The 22465-nt window shown below is 34.0% G+C and overlaps 1 protein-coding gene across 1 annotated transcript in view; it reads left to right on the plus strand.

Annotated features, from left to right (window-relative positions):
- The window catches only part of LOC117027123 (uncharacterized), a 252524-nt gene that overhangs the window by 115337 nt on the left and 114722 nt on the right, over positions 1-22465 (plus strand). Inside the window, 2 exon segments of the mRNA XM_033114510.1 lie at positions 7284-7547; positions 11398-11608. Coding sequence (XP_032970401.1) covers positions 7284-7547; positions 11398-11608 — 475 coding nt within the window.

The raw sequence follows: 22465 nt of genomic DNA on the forward strand, positions 1-22465 counted from the left end.
TACACCTGAAATCTATGTAATTTTACTAACGATTGTCACCCCAATAAAAAAAAAAAAGTGTGGGCTGAAGGACCACCCAAATTACCATTACCTTTGCAGACTTGTTAAAATTCAGATTCCCAAGACTTACCCAGACTTATTGATTCAAGGATGAGAACGAGGCCTGGAAATCTGCATTTTTAATAAGCACCCTTAGGTAATTCTTATACAAACTCAATTTTGAAGACAGCTAGTCTAGGGCCTTGAGGACATCATTGTATGATTGCTGATGTTTCTTAAATGATTAAATTAGTTGCTGGGAAATCATGAAATTAGATTCAGGGACTTGGTTTGAAAGATTATAGAACTGTGACCTCATTTGGGGAAGATTTTTGTTCAGAATTATGAATGTGTAAGCTATCTGGTGAATCTAGCCCTTCAGAAAGACTCATTCTTAAAGGATTCTGGTTAATGGGTTTTGATTGAGTCAAAGTGGTTTTTCTTGGTAAGCTCTATGTCTACATTCAATGCCTGAACTCAAAGTGAGCCATTTAAGAGAGAATAGGACGAATACAGAGAAACATATGGAAGCAGTGTTCTAGCTCCTTGGTTTGTAAGAATCATGAAGAGCAGTGAAAAGAGTGGAAAGGAATGACCTTGAGTCTTTTCACCATGAATCCAAGGTAGGCTGGAATCCAAGGAAGCATAGAATGAATGTCTCTGGAACAGACTGCCGAAAATCAAATCCCAGCTCTACCCTCAACATCTATGTTCTGTGTGACATTGGGCCAGGTCTCTTTGACAAAGCTATGTCATTTGTGAAATGGAGTTAATAAAAGAATTTACTTCATAGGATTATTGTGGTGGTTGAATTGATAAGCATAAAGTGATTTAAAAAGTGCCTTGCATTTAGTAAGCTTTTAATAAATGTTAACTGTTGATATTATACTAACTTTTAGGTTTAAGGAACTAAAAAAGAACCTATTTTCTAAAACAGGAAACTGGGACTACTACATTTGCTTATGAGAGCACTGACTCCAACGGTGTAGGAAGTAAAATTTTTTATTCAGAAGCTATGATAGTTATAGCTGTTACCACCCTCTGTTTTTGATTCCTAGGCCAAGATAAGTTTCCAAGAATAATTACTTTCTTTTATCCCACAGTAGAAAGAATAGGGATTAGAGCTAATATGCCTATTTATTTATCTTGGCTGAGGGAATGGGAAGGAGAATAATGGTCCTATAAAACTCTCACTGGATAATCTAGATCGCCCTGTGCTGTGGCATCAATTTCCACTCATCTGTCCAGAGTTTATTTAAAAAGATTATTTTGCTATTTGCAAATTAAGTATATTGATTTACTTCTTTGACGACCCTTATTTCCTATAGAATGGTAGACCTGGAAGAAACCATCTAGTTCATTTTCCATTCTCCCTTCCTGCCACCTTCCTTCCATCACCCCTGCCCTGCCAACACTAACCCCCACTCTCACCATTGATGTAGACTTACCATAAACTACTTAAGCATTATTGGGTATTCTGCTCATCTTCTTAAGTCCAGAATGTATGAGCATTTGCATGTTTCTCTACTGTTGGCTATGTCATTACCCTGACAAATAACCATGAAATCCCTGACTTTAAATCCTGTGACTTAGACCTATGGCGTGGAAGCTATCTTGGCACAATCATCATGTTCATAGAACCATTAAGACTGGACTTGAGTAAATATAGAGCAGGGCCTGAACTGGTCAACATCAGCTTGTTATTCACAATAACAAAACACCCCAACACCTCAGTGGCTTAATATAATAGAAGCTTGGTTTTCCCTCAAGTTACATGTCCACTTCAGGACAGCTAAGTCTAAGTTAAAGACTGGTTGAGTGCGACTTGTCACTGTGGCAAAGGAAAAGAAAAGAGACGTCTGGAGGGCCTAGAATTAACAATAAATGCTCTGGTCCAGAAGTGACACATGTTATGTTCACTCAGAGGTCACTGGCCAGAACTAGTCAAATGGCCCACCCAATCACAAAGGGACTTAAAAGTACAATTCTACCACATGCTTAGAGGTGAAGAGCTGGAAATATCTGAGGAACAGAATTAATGACACCATGGCTGCTCAGGAGGGAAAGGAACTTTCTGACAATTAGAACGGTTAACACAGAGATTGATTTACCTTATGAATTGGGAAATATTCCTATCAGTGTAGGTTCATGTGAGAATGAACAACTGTCTTTGATATTATAGAAAATATGTCTGAACAAGGGACTAAAGATAACACTGTTTCTCACATTTTGTGATATATATCACTGGTACTTTTATTAGATAATCTGTATTTTTCAACAAAATTTTTTATATCCCCCTTTCTGAGGTCACTGTATATTTATAACTCTTGTTATTATTGATTTACTTTAAGTATTTAGGACTTTAAAATTCTTAGACTATCTTAGTAATTGTCATGAAAACTTGCAAGTTCCCCAGTCTATGTCTGGGCCCCACTGGTATCTCTGCCTGTAGTTTTTTGTTTGAGAAAATGTAGATTAGAAATTATCACTTCGAAGGGATTGTCCAAACTGCAGACGGATTTGGTTATTATAAACACGATTCTTTGGTTATAATAAACAAAACTTGGCAGAGAAAGCTGGATTTCCTGATGAAGAGGCTGTCATGAGAAAATAATAGACTGTGTGCAAGTGTGTGTGTGTATGTACGTGGGTAGCCATTTGAGAAAATAATGTTGAAAACAGTATTTAATATTTATGTGTAATGTTATTAATACCTGTTTAAATATATGTTTAATGGGAAATAAAATTACAAGGTTATATTGTGGTGAGGCTGCATTCGGGTCTTTAATGTCATGCTAAGAAATAATAATTTATATGGTAAATATAAAGTGGCAATACAATATTAATGAGGCAAGAAGCAGCATACCAAGGAGCAAAAAGTAGAGCTTACTTAACCAAAGTTTCTGAAAACCTATTGTTCAGTGCCAGAGATAAAAGCAATTGTATGACTAGAGTGTAGATCAAAGAAGTGGGGCAAAACATGAAAGTGGAATTTTCCATATGATATAAAATATTTTTATATTAAATTCAGAATTTGCTGAAATGATATATGCGTACTTGATTAACTATGACTCTTTGACAGCCAATAATGAACTTTTCTGTTAGATATCATAGATGGCTCTTAATTTTTAAGGTTTTTATCTTTCATTTTTATTGGTTTGACCATGATATGCCTAGGAATTGTTTCCTTTTTTTTCCTTCTTAGGATTCTGAACTTTTTGGTTTTGTGCATTGATGTCTTTCACCAATTTTGGAAGATTCCCAGGCATTATCTCTTCAAATATTTTTTTCCTGCACCATTGTCTTTCTCTTCTGCTTTTAGAACTCCAGTTACATTGCTCCACAGGTCTTACATGCGCTGATCTTTTTAATATTTTTTTGAAATTCTTATTGCCTTTGTGCTTCAGTTGGGATATTCCTATTGACTCCTCTTAGAGTTCACCTATCCTTTTCCTGCTATGTCCATTTCTACTGTTAAGACGCTTGAAAGAATTTTTCATTACAAGTATTTTTTTCTGTTCCAAAACTTTTTGATAGTTCTCTTCTCTCCTGAAATTTTCCTCCCTTTCATTGATTATTTCCATGTTTCCCTCTTTTTCTTTATCCTAATTATAATGATTGTTTAAAATCTTTGTCTATGAATTCTACATCTGGGCCATGTGTAGATCAATTTCCATTGACGGTTTCCTTTTGTTTATGCAACACAGTTTCCTGCTTCTATGGAGGTCTCTTCGTTGTGTATTGTATGCCAGACACTGTGTATCAATGAATTATAAAGACTGAAGTAGAAAATATTTATCTCCCATGGGAAAAAAAAATGCTGCCTCTGTCAGGCAGATAAGGTGAGAGCTGATCTCTCTGATTAGAATTCTGCTAAATTGGGGTTAGGTTGTAGCTTTAGTTAGTTTTATTTACCACTGGTTTCAAAAGTTTTGACATGTAAAAGATTCCTCTTTCCAGGTGGGCTTGGTATCCAGGCACCATGTCCTGAGAGATTCTGCCCTGCTTTCCAGCCCTGCCTCAAGATTTCTGTGCCACTAGAAATCTCTTTGACTTCCAGCCCGGACCTAATTGCTCCCATGCTGCTGAGCATTGGATAAAAGTCCTGAAGCTGGGAATTGTAAATAGGAAAGATTCATTCTGTGTCTGGGGCTCATATGTATTCAATAGTCCACATTAGCCCAAGATTGCTAGAAGTTCAGCCAGTTTTTCCTTTCATCGGCAAAGTCTCCCAACCAATGACAGTTCTGTTCCTTCACCTGTTTCCTGGGATTAAAGTGGTCTAGAGCTGTCCTAGCTCATATATGAAGGGTTTATCCCTCTCTGACATTTAATTTCCCTTATATTTCTTTGTGTCCTCAACTCTCCAATGGGTTAATAAAGATACATAATTTTGTAATTTATTACCACTGTTTTTTCCGTGTTAAGGTGAATTCATGACCATCTCCATCAGAACCAGAAGCAGAACGTTGAAGTCCTTGTTTCTGAAATCCCTTTATCAACTTTTTTGCAATTATAACAATATTAAGCATTATAAAATAATTTCAGAAAAACCAGAAAATTGAAGAATACTTCATCAATATGCATTTTCATTTTCTAAGACTACCCTAATTCTCTCTGAATTGCTTCCATTTAAAAATATTTGGTGTCCAAGTGGTAAGAATTTTGCTTTCTCTTCCAATCCTCCATGCAAACTTCAGCCTTCAAAAGTCTTGTTTGCTTCTTGGATTCTGCTTGTGCTCCACTATCCTTTCACATATGCCTTCTATAATATGGATGCTCAAATGCATCACCCGTATGTGATGCAGGGAAATGCAGCTCTGCATTTCCTCCTTCAAAAAAAAAAATGCTCTTGTGGTACTCAGAAAGTAAAGATACTCTGAGGACATTATGATTTCCTACAACCAGGGCTGTCCTGATGAGATGGTGTTGATCATTGACTCGAGACCGATACATTTATTTCTCTTACTATATAGTATTCAATTACAAAGCTACTGAAAAGTACACGTGGAAATGTCACATCATAGGATAGCTGTGGAAATATTCAGGTGTGTGGAAAGGGTCCTCTGAGAGGTACAATGAAACCTTAGTGATCCTTTCTTGCCAAAGAGGAAAAGAATGAGTCCCAAGCTACACATTACAAGGAAAAAGATCTCTCCTATGATACATAGCAAGTGAATGGCACTCAAAGAATAAATAAGGTAAGACGACTGTTGTCAGATAAAGTACATTCTTTTATTTGACAACATACAGCTCTTATCCTCCTTCGCAATCAATATAAACTAGGTTTAGTCTTGTTTTTATACTAATGTTTGTAGGGGCAATCAGCGTAGATGCACGTGACTCCTGTCTCCTGTGAAACAGGCAGAAGTGAAGTTGCTCTTGTGCGTGAGCACTGCCTTCTTATTTACATCATTACAGGTGATTCAATGCTGTGTGGATTACTCCCTTATGTCTGTAGTCTTGAACTGTTTCTCATGAACAAAACAATACTGATGTTTTACATGTTTATAGATGAGCTTTAACCTTAATATGTTCCTATCTGCTTTATTAAAATAAACTATAATCTATCTATTTTTAAAAATAATGGGGATACATCTTAAATAATAGCAATGAGTCATGTGCATTTCATATTTTCATGAACATTTTCATATTTATCATCCAAGTTGATAGTTGCATCAACTCTGTCAGAAAGATGCTTATATCCTTGTTTTCTATTGACGAGGAAACTTGAGTGCATGGAAACTCAGATACAAAAAGAGAGATGACTTGCCCAAGACCACAAGAAAATTAAGGAGAAATGAGTCCCTATCAGTCAAATTCTTACGCATCTATTTTGAACGTATCGCTGAGTAAGATGAGGCTAGTGTAAGAGGAGCATTAGTTTTCAGTTCTAAATGCAGGGATAAAAATAGATGAAATTACCCTAACGGCATCAGTTCAGCTTTATTTTTAAATGATGGTCCAAGACAGTTTACCGATTCCAGTTTTTTCCTCCACTTCCTCATTTCGCTTTTATTTTCTTATCACAAAGGTTACTCACAGCCAACTAGTCAAATGAAAAGTATGGCTTGATTAAGAATCTCTCTTGTCAGTAATTTGTGCCTAATGTTTTTAGCTTTCCCATGGGCTGTTGTAGAAAATGGTAAATCTGGTTTAAATGAAACCTGATCCTGTTAATGGTTTAATAGCAGCTGCCACAGGGTTATGGCATTTTTCAACAGATGCTTCTGTTTCATTTTAAACATAAACTAAGTCTTGAAATAGTTACATAAATCATATAAAATATGCCTACACACTTTGGACTAAATATATTATTATAAAATAGTCTGAGGCAAGTCCCTATCTTTGCCCATTTATAATTATTCATATAGAATTTTTAAAAGAAATCCAAGGCTACACTCTATTATTTTTTTTTAAAAAGGCTATTTATATCTTGCATGTTTCTAAAAAAAAATTTTTAAAGGCTGAAGAGTAGGCTTGGTCTCTACATCTGGGAACTCAGACAATGGTTTGGTCAATCTGATCATTTCATCCATCTTTATGCCTCACACTATTTATTTAGCACTGACAAATTGCTTATACAATGATGTGCATTATAGTGTCAACTGAAATAAACAGAATAGTCACAAAATTAAATGAGACACTACTTTTTCTTGAAGAGTGGACCTTGTAATAGTAATTCAAGCTATTATTCTGCCTAGGATTATTTTCTCTGGAGTGCGATAGTTTGTTCAACCATTTAAAAAAAAAATCATTTCTTCTGTGCAAAGCACTTGTACTGGGTACGTGAATGATACAAAGATGAATGACAGGCAAGTAAAATAATGACTGACAAAAGATAGAAATAGTTACACAGTAGAGGTACCAGTTCAAGCAAAAACTACTGAAAGTATAGTATACTATACTTTCCAAAAAGTATAAGTATAGTATAGTATGCTTTATGTTAAGATAATGTTACAATTTTGATTCCTGAAGCTCATAAAGTGCAGAATTTGAACTGGCAAGGTCCAATTTGTCTTTCGTTGTTTGGGTCCCATTTTCTCTGTGGTATAGTTGTTCAATCACCTTGGGCTGAAAAGGTTGTTTACATAAATGTATCCAATGACAAGTTTTTAAGGGCAAACAATAGAAGCACAAACCAACCTTTTACTTAATTTTACATTATCTATAGACATCACTGAATATGGTGTGTTTCTAAATACAAGCATCCCAATCTCCCTTTGTCTTAATATTTTTCTTAGGTACTCCCTCCTAAGAAAGATGTGAAACCTGGTATGGTCTTCTTATTTGAACTCTTTCTCCTTCGTGGGGACTATGTCTGCCTTGACCAGGCTGTGGGTTGGGCAGCCTTCCCGTTGTGTGATAACAACCTTGATGTAGTGGAAGGAAAATTCAAGTGTCCCCTTCTCCGAGGACATTATGACCAGAAACTCAACAACTTCAGGAAAATTGAAGATGTGATTTGCCTTGATTTGGATCACTGGCTCTGCAATCTCTATTTTCAGGTTTGCAATAGGATTTCATTAGTGGAAAAAGAATTTAAAATTTTTGCAAAGCTGCTTCTTCCTACCCTTCAGTTTCCTTTCATGCTATCGAACATTTCAATAAGTATTATAAACCTATAAAAGTAATTACATCTTAATGCTGATTTCTGATAATGGAGATGAAATTGATGTCTACAAATAAGGGATAAAATTCTAGAGTTAAGAGGAATCTTAAAGCTCATTTAACTGACACTTTGATGTTATGAATAGACTAGGGTCACCACTGAAGCCCCTGATGCTCAGTTTACAATCTTTTGCTGCTGGAGCAGTTCAGTCTCATCAACAAGGGCATAGGGCGATGGTAGGCCTGCTTATCAAAAGTACTTATTGAGTTTCTATTGTGTGTTGGCTATTGCTTGCTCCAGCAATACAAAAGAGAGATCTGGCCTCTGCCTTCCAATTGTTTGCCATTTATTTGATGAGACACACATGTGTTCATACAAAAGATAATTAATGACTGACATTTTCCCAGGATGTGAGTGGCCACCACAAAGCTTCCTTTGCCATACATATCATTTCAAAGCATGCTGTCTTGTTTAACTCAAACAAAGAAGAAAAAAAAAGTGGGCGGGGGCACACACCATTTATTTGTATATATTTGGAATTCTATTTTGTAGCCAAGTCTCTTAGCAGAAATGCCATTGCATAAATTTATTTGAGGCAAACACATGGAAGATCCAGAAAAGAAAATGATTAAGCATACATTAAGTATAAAAGCATTCCAACACAATTTTAGTCTATTTTTGTCCTATATGTTAAAATTTGTTCTTCCTGATTATGATGTTTTTTCTAGGGTAGCTATAGCATGAAATGCCATGTTTTCTTCTTTGCCTACATATTTGATATTTTTTCATTTGATCTATCATCTATATCTGTCTATCATCATCTATCTATCTGATGGAACTCTTAAACATGTACATTTCCAGTAAACACGTGTTTTTGGTCTAGAAATGAGCAGTTTCATACCCTTCATGTGTGATGGGCTTCCTGTGTCATATTTAAAGTTGAATCAGCTAACAATTTTTCCTTTTAGCTAGTTCCTTTATAACATTTTGCTGAAATACCTTGTTGGGGCAGTCTAGGTATGATACTAAGAAAACAACTCTTATATGAATATGTGCCTTTCTATTAATTAATTAACCCATTCATTAATTAATCCTATTCATTCTGGATTCATCCTAGTCATATCTAGGGCCACCCTAAGTTAAATCTGACTGTGCATTAGAATCACGAGGGAAGCTTTGAAAATGTTACTGCTTGAGCATTGTTCCCAGTGATTATGATTTAATTGTTTTGAGTTAAGACCAAAGGATGAGAAGTTTTTAAAGTGTTTAAGAATCAGAAACACTGATATAAATAAGCTTCAAAAGGAAGACCATTATAAATAAATCTCAAGGAGTAATTGAAAAATTACCCATTTTTTGAAGAAAACTATAGAAAAGTCACGAAAATATTTAACAACATGGTGACTTAAATACTGTACCAAGACATCAAAGTGAAATGAAAATAAAAATATAGCCATAAAAGAAAATAAATTTTGGTATAGGTTTATTAGGTAATGTGAAATGCATCTATAAATTTTCACTAATTTTTTCACCAATTGTTACCTAAAATTCAACATTCTAGATATTATGGCATGGAAAATCGCAATAACCTTGTTTGATAAAAAATAATTTATGTAGTACAGGTATTTATCATAAAAAGATATATATCTTATATTTGAGATAAAATCAAGAAGTGATGTTTAAAATTTACAAAATCAAGGAAAGTGGTTATTTGATAAACAGCATTAGAAATTGATTTCACTAAAATCTGCTTGATTTTCAACACGTTACTAAAATTGTCCTATTTTTTTCCTTTGACTGCCTACTTAAAAAGAAAATTTGTGGAAAGGTAATATTATGACTTATCTGCAGAACCCACTAGCCATTAACCATTACAGATGGATGTAATTGTCTGCTAACATTCTTACATGATAGACAATAACAGGAATTTTTCTCCCTCTAACTTGGGGGGGGTTGGTGAGTGACTCTTATCAATGAAAATAGTACCATTATGCAAGATGTATGATATTCTGATTATAAGGCAGAATAAGTAGAAATGAAGGTGTTTCTTTTCATTAGGATGAAACCAAAAAATTCTCAGCTTGAAACTCTTTTTTCCTCTTTTGTGAAATTCTAAAATACTGTCACGTGCTGCTTAACAACGGGGATATTTTGTAAAAACTTTGTTAAGCAGTTTTGTCATAGGAACATCATAAAGTACACTTCCACAACCTAGATGGTACAGCCTACTACACACCTAGGCTATATGGTGTAGCCTATTGCTCCTGGGCTACAAACCTGTACAGCATGTTGTTATAGAAAACACTAAGAGACTAAATGGAGCACAAGAGAAAATGATGCAATCAAGAGAGGCGATAAACAAGAGATGTATGAGGTTGCTGGCGTAACATGGCGTACTGGTTTGCAGCAATTTTTTTGTAAGTAGAAAGAGTACTCAAAACAACAACAAAAATTTAGTACAGCAAATTCATAAACCAGTCACATAGTCGTTTATTATCATTATCAAGTATTCTGTACTGTACATAATTGTATGTGCGCTACTTCCATATGACTAGCAGTGCAGTAGGTTTGTTTGTACCGGAATCACCACAAGCACGTGTTTAATGTGTGGCGCTACAACCTTTCAACAGCTACAATGTCACGAGGCAATAGGCATGTTTCAACTACATTATAATCTCAACGGATCATCATATATGTGGTCCGTTGTTGACTGAAACGTTGTTATGTGTCATATGACTGACTGTTATGTGGCTTTTTCTGATGTGAGTTTTCTCAAATGCCAAAATTTCTGAACAAATAAGTGTAAATTTTCAGTACTCCTTTTGGAGTTACTCAGAAAAAGAATAACTTTGAATGAAGAACAGAAAAGATAGATAAAGCAGATATTGGGACAGAAAAGTGGTGTTTGCAATGTAACCTTAGAAGAGATAAAAACAAACAAATATAGTCAGATGAGTCCTGATCATTTCCCTCCCATGTCTATGATGGGAAGGAAAGTCAGCGAGGGGCAAGCAGAACCAGGGGCTATAGCTTAGCAATGACCTCATATGTTCTCCCACTGTTCTGTGAGGGATAAAACTTGGGCCCATAACCCTGAATGTGAGTGAGGAGACTGGAGAACTGCTCTAATTCAGCCCCCATAGCATATGTGAAAACATGTAGGAGAGAAAATTATGCAAGCAAGGTAGCCTTTTCCTTTTCCCCAGAAAACCTTTTCTATTGATTTCTCACTTTTCTGAATATTTCATTTCCTGTGTCATTGATTATTTCCACCAAGCATTTTATTATTCAAATTTTAAACATACAGAAAAGCTGGAAAAAAAACTGCATAGTGAAAAACACATATTCACCACTAGATTCTTCAATCTTGGTACTTATTTTTGAACTTAAAATATTGTTTCTTGGAGATAAGAAATAGTGAATGAATATTTGTTAATTCCATTCCAGTATGAATATTAGACAAACGGTTATTTGGAAGATGAAATTAAAGAAAATTGTAAGGCAAAACAAAGAAAAACTAATAAACTTATACAGCAACGACAGTATCTGAGACAATTATGTCAATCTGTTAATACAAAAAAAGTTCACTCTTTATAAGACAATCAAACCAAAGCAAATATAAGGTTTGGTAAATTGATTTCATCATTGATCTTTTGGATATTGTGAATTGTATCAGTGTCCCAGAGAAAATTACCTGCATGTGTAATATTTTCAACAGTTTGGATAGCAGATTTATCTCTTCATAGGTAATTAAACTTCCTCTATGTTTTGCTGATCAAAAAACCCATGCAAGACATACTCAGCTTCCCCCTGAATTTCCAGTTTGTTTAATGGCTGAGGCAAAGGAAGCAGAATCAGGCCTGGAAAATACAACTGGACTTTCAGAGAAAGAAAAACAGAAAAACATTTGCACACCAATGCACGATGAAGCTAACGCCTCATTATACTCTTCTCAGGGTGAGTTGACTTGTTTCTTCATCATTCTATCAGGTTGGTGCAAAGTATTTGCGGTTTTTTGCAATTGTTTTTCACCTTTTAAACCGCAATTACTTTTGCACCAACCTAATATTACTACTATTTCAAGTTGTGTTGTATTACATAAAATGAGGAAATAAATTTTTATTATTAATGTATGTCTTTCTTTACCATGCTGTTTAAAGAGAATGTAATCATCTATAAAAATATTAGTTTTCATATTGCATAACTACTAAAAACATAATTAAATATAAAATTACTTCATGGAAACATGAGTTTTTCTCCATGGCTTTATTGCTCTAAAATATTTTTAAGTATTTTTGAGGACAATTTGACTTTTTGTTTGGCTCTGAGTTCTAGATTTTAATCTTTCTTGCTACTTACAAGAGTGATAACCAACAAATGGCTACAAAAGAGAAAATGTTCTCAGATAAAGGTTCTTGAATAATAGTTTATTTTATAAGTCTTTGCTTTCAAAAGTTGGTTTAATCAATCACCAAATAAGCAAATAATGTTCTTTGAAAAAGTCCATGTACAAAAGTTTCAATTTACAAAAGAGATGTGTAACAAATCATAAATTTTTTGCAAAAGAATTATTTTCTTTACCAAAAGATTCACGACAAGATCCTTGAACAGGGAAAATCTTCTAGCAGTAATAGTAGTATTAGTAATAATTACAGGGGATGGATTGATAGTAGTTGTAGTAATAATAGCAATTACATTTTTATCAGCACAATATTAGCATTAGAAGTATTACCAGTAATCATAATCACATGCATTGCATATTCGGAACGTGTCAGGCACTGTGGTAAGCAGTTTATTTTTTATTTTTGGAATTATCATATATTTTAAGTATAATATACCATACTCTAATACCTACTACCCAACTTTGCCCATTCTTGCTATTTTGCCATATTTGCTTCACATCTTTTCATTTAAAAAGTAACATTTTGCCCTCTGTGAACTGCAGCTTGACTCTATTCCCAGCCTCCTTAGACTTATTGATCTTTTTCATGTATATTTTAATACATTTCCTACATATGTATGTAATTATAAACAATGAATAATATCTTTTCTATGTATTAAAAGTTTATATAAATATATCATACTTTACATCTACTTTCTTTTCTCTCAACATGATCTTTGAGATTTACTCATACAATAGATGCATTTCTGGTTTATTGATTTTATTGCTGTATAAAATTCCTTTGTATGATTGTAGCAACATTTGTTTATTCTTATTACTCATGTTGTTTCCAGTTTTACTCTATTGCAAACAAGGTTACAATGATTATTCTTGGACATGTCCTCCTTGCGCACACAGGTGGGAATTTCTCCAGACTCTAATTACCCAGGAGAGCAACACTTTATCACAGGGCACACGCTTCTTAAATTTTTGGCATAGTGACTCATTGCCAACCAAAGTAGTTTTGTTAAGTTACCCTCCTAACAGCTGTGTAGGAGAGTTTCTTTGGCTCATATTTTATCAATCCTTGTTATTGTCAGCTTGGCCAGTTCAATTGCAACGAAACGATATCCATATGTTAATTAGAATTTCCCAGAATACAAGTAAGTTTGAACGTTTTGTTCTTCATATATTTCTGTTGACCATTTGGGTTTTATGTTTTGTGAAATATCTGTACCTGTGCTGTGTCCACTTTTCCTTTGGGTCATTTTTTTTCCTCATTGATTTGTAAGCATTTTGATGCCTTCTTTTAGGTGGGAAATACTTATTATCTTTTAAAATATTTTTATTTTCAATTAGAGTTGACATACAATGTTATACTAGTTTCAGGTGTATAACATAGTGATTAGACATTTATATAACTTACGAAGTGATAACCCCGATAAATCTAAGTACCTATGTGACACCATACATAGTTATTACAATATTATTGACTATATTTCTAATGCTGTATTTTACATCCCACGACTGTTTTTATTAATTGGCAATTTGCATATCTTAATCCCTTCCTTTTTTCACCCATCCCCCAACCCTCCTCCCATCTGGCAACCATCAAAATGTTATTTATGAGTTTGTTTCTGTTTTGTTTGTTCATTTATTTTGTTCTTTAGATTCCACATACGAGTGAGATCACATAGTATTTGTCTTTCTGTGTAACTTATTTCACTTAGCATAATACCCTCTACGTCCATCCATATTGCTGTAGATGGCAAGATTTCATTTTTTATGGCCAAGTAATATTCCATTGTACAATATATATGTAGCACCTCTTCTTTATCCATTCACCTATTGATGAACACTTAGATTGCTTCTATATCTCGGTGATTGTTAAGTAATACTATAGTGAACATAAGAATGCATATGTCTTTTCGAATTAGTGGTTTGAGTTTCTTCAGGTAAATAGCCAGAAATAGAATTGCTGAGTCCTACTTTGTTTCTTGAGGTGCACACCAAGACACATTATAATTAAAATACCAAAGGTTAAAGACAAAGGATGACTTTTAAAAGCAGAGGACTTCTTTAAGAAGAAGAAGAAAAATAAAAAATATAAATAATAAAATGGTAAAAATTGCATACCTATTAATAATTACTTTATATATAAATGGATTAAATGCTCCAATCAAAAGACATAGGGTGGCTGAGTGGATAAGAGAACAAAGCCCTTACATATGCTACCTACAAGAGACTCATTTCAAATCAAAAGACACACACAGACTGAAAGTAAAGGGATGGGAAAAGATATTTCATGCAAATATAAATGGAAAAAAAATCTGGGATAGCAATACTTATATGAGACAAAATGGACTTTAAGACAAAGGGAAATACTTGATTTCTGATATAACTTTTTGTTGTCATTGATTATTCAATTATTCTATCATTAATTTAATTCTTAAAAAAACTAATTGGATTAACTTAGTCATAGTATTATATTATCTTTTCAAATTCATTGCCTTTTGTTAGAGTTTATTGGGTAGGTGATACGTTCACATTGTTCAAAATAAAATCTGCCTCCCACTGCCGCCACCCCCACCAACCTAGTTCTTCTTCTTTGAATAACCAATGTTTTTGTGTATTCTTCAGTAGATATTTCATGTATCTATAAAAACAGATATAAAAATACTGTTTGAAATACTACTAAATCTATAGTTATATTCTTCTTTTCATTTCTAACATTAATTAGTATATGTCTTCTTTGCTTTTATTTTTTATCAGTCTTTCTTGAGTTTTACATTTTTATTCATTTAAAAAAATATATACAACATTTTATTGATGTTGTATATAGATAGACTCTATGACTCTCTATTAAGTTTTGGTCTACTACCATGTTTCCCCAAAAATAAGACCGGGCCTTATGTGAATGTGTGCTCCAAAAGATGCATTAGGGCATATTTTCAGGGGATGTCTTATTTTTTTCATGTATAACAATCTACATTTATTCAAGTACAGTCACGGCATCTTCTTCTGGAACATCGTCATAATGTAGTAAATGTGTCCGTCTGGCTGATGATCTTTACTGGGGCTTATTTTTGGGGTAGGTCTTATTTTGGGGGAGCATGGTATGTATTTATACTCTTAGGTTTACTATTTCTTTACTTCTATTTTCTTCAGGGTTACTTTTTAAATCTCCTTGGTATGAAAGCTTAGTTAATTTATCTTCATTTTTCATCTATCTGATAGATATATTTGAAATCACCAATTATGATTGGATCTATCCATTTTCCTCTGTAATTTTGTTAGATATTGCTTTATATATTTAAGCCTGTTGTTAAGTGCATTCAAGTTGATGATTGTTATAGTTTTTGTGGTGTTATTATTTCTTTCATATAGATCTATTCTCCCTCTATATGTGTATTAATGCTTTTGGATTTACATTCTAGTTCTTCTGATATCAATACTAACATCTGAATTTTTTTATTTTTATCAGTGTGCTCATGCATATATTATTTTTCTATACTATCTTTTAGAAGTTTAAAACTCTTTTGTGGTGCTCTTTGGGAATGTCTTAGCAGCATAAATCTAGATTTTATTTTTATATTCAAGACAGGTAGATAGCATGTGTTTTTTAAAAGGTAAGTTTAATTTTTTTGTAACTATTGCTTTCTGTTGTATTTGTACTTGTTAGTAACATATTGCATTTTTGTTTCCTTTTCTAATTCTTTGCTTTTTAAAAAACACTTTCTTTTCTGAATTTCTTTTTTACTAAAAATAATTTTCATTTTGTTTATCCTCTGTTGTTTATAATCTGTAGATATTATTGTTAATTATTTTAGATACTATCCTTAATTTTGTCATTTACATATTTAATTATAAATTATCTTAAAAAATATAAGTTCATCCAGTACTTCTCTTCTTTTCCTTAATGTGGCAAAGATATTTGTTATGCTTTAACTACCCATTATACACCTTCATGTACTCTCGCATTATTGTTGGCTATACTTTCAGTTTCACTTTTTTATTAAAAAAATGTAGTTGTATTTTTTTTGCTCTCTGTAGAAAATTAATTTGCTGACATATTTGATCAATATCTATGCTTTCTAATATTTTAAATATAGCATGTCTTCACTCTGGTTCCATTTTTCTTCTTGTTGAAATAAATCTTTGTAATTTTTTAGAGTTTGGATCTGTGAGTCATAAATTCTTTTAGCTATTGTATGCCTGAAAAAAAATCATTACTTTTTCTCGCTTTTGATACATCATTTATCCATGTATAAAATTCTAGGATAATAATAATTTTTCCTCACTATTTTATCTACCATCTTTTTGTGTCTATTGTGGCTGATGAGAAATTGATAGTCAGTGGATAGCCACTGAAGGATCTTAAGAAGGGGCGTGATGTATTTCAATTTCTATTTTAGGAAGATCCCTCTCATAATTTTTAGGAGGGTTTATTTGAGGAGGGCATATCTAGAAACATATCAGTTAGGAAAAGTTAGAGTAGTACAGGCAATAAATAAGGGCCTGAATTAGGGCAAAGATAGTAAAGTTGGAGAAGAGAGTATAAATTTATAAAGTATTGAAGAGGTGCAAGAGAACTGATCATAGAACTAAGGACAGGAATATTCTTATTGATTAATCAGATATGGCAAAGGATAATTAAGGATAATTCCTATTTTTTTTTTTTTTTTTTTTTTAGCATGGGTAGACATAGATTCAAATAGCAGATAATAAGAAAAGAGGGAGGGACAAGATTAGAAAAAAAATCCATGAGCTTGAGTTTGGACTCACTGTTATTATATTATAACCAAGTAAAACATTCAGTAGACTGTTGGATAAAGGTACATGAAGCTCAGGAGAGAGGTGGAGAGTAGGGGAGGAGAATATGTCCATTACAGAAGCCTAAACACACGACTGGAGCTGAGGTGGTTGAGTATATAGGGGAGAGTATGTAGAGGATCAAAGTGTTAGGCTGAGGGCATAGCTCAAGGAAACAGCAATATTGTGTGGAGGGATGTTGAGTCCCTACCATAATAGTCAGACCCAACACCTGCACTATTTGACTTTTTAGGTGGCATTTGCCTTCCTGTCTTGTTCTGCCTACTAGCTGGGCAACACGGAGCTTCATGTACAACCTCTAGTGACAAATTATTTCTCACACTGTGACTGGAGTTTTCTGAATCTCTTACAGATTATGCCTTGTTGGACCAAGTAAAACTCCACTGATTTCTAGGCTCAGTTTCTAGGACCACTGCTTCCTTCCCTAAGAGGCAGGTCTAGTACAAGCCCTCGGCTTCTGTACCCACACACGACCTGTTTCCCTTAGAGTAAATCATTCATTAGTGAATGACTACTAAGATACCACCACCTCCAGACAACGAAATGTCACTTTCAGAGTCACGCGTACCTGGAAATGTTATGTTGAAGTTTTATACACATAATTTATATATATCAAATTATGCCAAATGGTTTTAAACAAGTATTTGTGAAAATAAATTAAAAATGAGATATGTAACGAAGCTAGGTAATAAATGGCAACACTATAAAGCAACTTGAGTAAAGTGTATTGTTTCTCACATTGAGGATTTGGATTTGCTTTACTTGTAGCTAGAAAAGACAAGAGGTGACCACCATCATAGTCTGCTTTGGGAGGTTAATGAGGAGAGCTGGGTGTCCTCAAAATGCACAACTTCAAGTTGACTTTAAGCATTCTCTGTTGGAATTTAATAGGTTTAAGGCTGTTATTTATTTATATTTTTAGATGCAGATATACTAGGTGGATAATAATACTACTGCCAATATGCTTAATGTTGATAAGGGGGAAGTAGGGAGGTGGGGGATAGAATGAGCCTAAGGCACTGGCAGTAGGTGAAAGAGCAGGCAATGCCAGAAAAAGCCAGCCGATGTCAGATTCAGCCTAACTCCACACTACTTCATGGAGCAGCTCTGTTAAGGATATTTGTGGATGTTGTGGTTAAGTCACTCTCAGTTTTGTTTGCAGGAGAATGACTTTACCCAACGTCTTGTCTTTATGTTGAATCAGATTAGTCAAGTCTCCCAACAGGACGGTCTGGGATGCCCTCATTCTGTGAAAACAAATTACTTTCACATTAGAATATAATCTGTGTATCCCAAGAATCAGAGGTATAGAAAGGGAAGAAAGTCCAAACCTTTTTGAATGATTGAAGAATATTTTCCTAAGACAGAATTAATAAATCAAGAAAACAAACGAAATGAGATGATTTTATTAGATAAAAAAGATAGAAAACATTGCAGTTGATTTTTTTGTTTAAATATTAAGTTTAAATGACCTGTCAAATCTGAAGCCACTATGTGGATCTCTAAAAAATGTACATTTGCCATGTGGATTTCTTTCTTTCGTTTTTTGTCCTCCCCACCCCAATGTTTTAAGATTAAGCATGGAGCTAAAAATCTTATTTTGGAATTTTTAACTTTTGAGAAAGTAGGTTCTGACTTAGTAATAATATTTCACTGATACTGACATTTTAACCTAGTTTTAGGATACTGAGCAGAAGATTAGAAGCAATTACTTTTAAACCATTTTTCACCTGATCATTTTTGCTTTCTAGTGTTTCCTCAGGGTACAGTGACTGTATTTTTCATAACTATTGCACTGTGCTCTGAACTTGGCTTCTAGTAGACTGCTTCCAGTTCCCCTAAAAGGAGGACAGGTGATACTCCCAGAAACATGAATACTGACACCTTCAATATGAGAACACTATGCACCTCATGAGAGGAAGAATCTTTTGTACTTTAGGAAATTGCTTTGGAAAAGGCTGATTATCATTTGCTCTGCTCTGAGCTCAGAGACGATCCAAACCTCACATTCAAAGACTGCACAGGGACCTTTTACTCCAATTCAGAATAAATTTACACAAAAACAAAACATAAAAATCTCTTTGAATATATGTCTGCTATGTTGCTGATATTTATTTATTTTTCTTGGAGGATTCCTAAACATATTATTAGCAGTTAATATCCCCCATGGGTTTGTTTTCTAATATATCAGGACAGTGATACAGTATGCTGTTTCTGCTACTGATATGTTGCTAAGAGATTTAATAATGGGTAAACAAACACAACATGTGGTAATTCATTTCAAATTAAAAGTTTATTAAACTCTGGCTTGATGGCTTTCTGGCTATTTACAATAAAAGGAGCAAACCTTAGGGAAAGGGTGACCACGTGGTGTGTTCATGGCTGCAGCATTTCTATCTGAAAAATATGTTTATGATCTTCCACAAGCTGTCCCACATTGATAGGCTCCATATGTAATCTGCTGAATCTGCTGCAGCCCCCAAATCACAAAAAAGTGACTTTAATGTTCAATTCCAAGCACACATGTGCATGCATGTGCATTCACACACACACGCACACATGTGTACATACCACAAGAAGATTCTGAATTTCATGCCATGGTTGATGTTTTAAGTGGTGATGAGCTGTGTAAATAAATGGGTGGATGCCTGAGGCCAGAAAATAATTCTGGAAGGCCAGAAGAAAAAACCCATGATGTAACTTTTGGGTTATTACCATGTTTTAGGCTGTTTTGCTTTTTAGGGGAAAGACTAGGGAAATATATGTTATGCGTGATAATTTTGTTTTGTGAGTGCCTACATTGCATTAACAATGGTCTCTGGCAAGATCTGTATATGTTTTGTGATGCAGAATTCAATTCAGAAGAGTTTTCTTCTGCTACCACCATCAACAAAGCATGTGGCTAAATGCTGCAGGATTATGAACAAAAATAATATGCAGTCTCTGGCCCCCAGGGGATTACTTGAGCCCAAGCCTACTCAGCCACTGAGATATGTATATGTACACATGTTGAATAGGTGGTGGGAGGACCTTCCAGCATCCTATTACATGCAGGACCACAAGCTTCCTGGGAGAAACTTCAAACTTGGAGAAGTGAAGCAGGGCAGTTGTGGGAAATGTATGTTTCCTGTCAATCAGATTTGTTCTCCAGCTCAGTCATCTCCTAGGGAGAAGGAAACTGAATAAAACCCTCTCCAACCTGCCAAAAGAGAGAAACTTTTCACTGAAATTCTGTAAGACAAAGAAGTATACTACATATTATAGTACATACTAACCTGTGAAAAAAATGTCATTTTATATATATATATATATATATATGTGTGTGTGTGTGTGTGTGTGTGTGTGTATATTTATATATACACACATATATATATATACATATATATATATACACACACATACACACACACACACACACAGAAGGTGACAAAAATAAGTATATACATTTTAAGAAAGGAAAAAAAACTGTATTAAAATTGTTACGACAAAAGGTGAATACAAATATATATATACTGGGGATGCCAAAAAATTGTATACAACTGGACACTTTGGTCCACGTTGCTCAAGCAGTAGTTCGCCATAATCAAAGTGTCTGTACGCTGATGGAAAGCACTTTGAGCAACTCTTGTAATTGCGGAAGTCACACGTGACTTGTATTAATCTCTTGTTGTCAGTATATATTGAGTATTACAAATTTAACAGTTTTTTTCCTTTCTTAAAATGTGTATAGCTTTTTTTGGCACCCTTTGTATACATGACTTAGAATGAAGGAGAAAGAGGAAACTTGTTGGGATGAATTCCCATCAAAAGTATGATAAAAGGAGGAGAAGGGAGTACTGGGAAGGACAAAGGATAATCCTTTCTCTGTGATAAGACTAAAAAATAAAATAATGCAGAATAGATTTTTAAAAAACAGCAACTCTCCAATATTTTCTATGTAAGACAAGGCTTTTAAAATTAAGCAACAATAGCAACCTTTAAAAAAAATTTGTGAAATTTAGGAAAAATAATAAATCACTGAAGAACAATGATGTTCTTTGGAATTCTAATGTTAAGTGTCTTCATGTTATTAAACACTTTCCCTTCTGGCCCCTCTCAGGATATGTATACCGTGTTTCCCCCAAAATAAGACCTAGCTGGACAATCAGCACTAATGTGTCTTTTGGAGTAAAATTTAATATAAGACCGGAATTATATTACAATATATTATATTATATTATATTACAATATATTATGTTATATTATATTATATATTATATTATATTATATTATATTATATTATATTATATTATATTATATTATATTATATTATAAGACCTGGTCTTATTTATAGTAAAATTTATAGTAAAATAAGACCGGGTCTTATATTAATTTTTGCTCCAAAAGATGCATTAGAGCTGATTGTCTGGCTAGGTCTTATTTTCGAGGAAACATGGTATATTCTATGTACTATAATTCTGTAATTCAAGCTGGTATAGAGGTTACCGTGGGACAGTATAAGTGAGTAGATCATGAGCTCATGTGAGATGGGCTGGCAGACTCCCAGAAACAAATGCATGAGTTTTTGAGGACAGTTGAAATTTGCTTGAAATTCTTTTTAATATAACCTTTAATATAAACTTTAAATCCTATATTGGTATGATCTGGGGAAGTATATGCTGATTTCACAATGTGTCCTGAGGAATGGCAATTATAGGTGGGAATTCTTTTGGGTAAAAGAAAACCCAAGAGAAAAGTTAAGAAGTCAGAATGGCACCAAATATATTTGAGTAACTGTAAGGAACCCCTGGATTGCAGCATACATGTGAGGATGGATTTGGGCAAGGAACACTTTAAGGCAAGAAATCCAGTAAAGAGGACATTCCATTAGCCCAAAGAAGAGATGGGAAGGGCCTGAGGTAGAATAGTGGTGGGGAGATGAAATCAAGAAAATTCAAGAGATATGTTAAAGTTGAGTCAACAGGATTTGGTAGGTGAACAGTTATGTCATAATGAAAAACATGAAAATTATAGTCAAGAATATTTTTATCTCAGATCCAGGAAAATAGTCCTACACTTATTAGAGATGAGGTGCACAAAAGATGTGGTTTTAGGTAACTGTTGACCAATTGGTTTTGGTCAAATTGAGTTTAAAGTGTTGGTGAAATTAAGAAGACTATGACTAGCTTGGAGTTTTAAAAAATAGATTTAAAGCTCAGGAGAAACATATGGATGTCATCCATAGGGGGAGGGGACTAAAGGCACAGGAATGGTTGAGTTTACCAAGGAAAAGAAGGGTGAACAAAATGTAGAAAAACCTTAATTTAAGGGACAGTTGAAAGGAAAGGATAAAGTAAATTGCAAACACGCAATCTGAAAAAGTACAAGAACCAAGAGGTGTGACATTGTGCAGATCATGAAATTTTAAGAGTCTCAAGTAGAGAGAGGGTAGTCACATCAGTAAAATACTCCACTCAAACTTTAAATACATATAGATCACCCAAAGATCTGGTAAAAATGCAAATTCTGATTCAGTAAGTCTGAGATGGGCTTTAGATTTTGTAGTTCCTACATGGTGTGCACATTGCTGGTCTTAACAAGGCTCTATCTAGAAAGATCAA

The sequence above is a fragment of the Rhinolophus ferrumequinum genome, chromosome 9 (genome assembly GCF_004115265.2).
Source record: "Rhinolophus ferrumequinum isolate MPI-CBG mRhiFer1 chromosome 9, mRhiFer1_v1.p, whole genome shotgun sequence".
Classification (NCBI taxonomy): Eukaryota; Metazoa; Chordata; class Mammalia; order Chiroptera; family Rhinolophidae; genus Rhinolophus; species Rhinolophus ferrumequinum.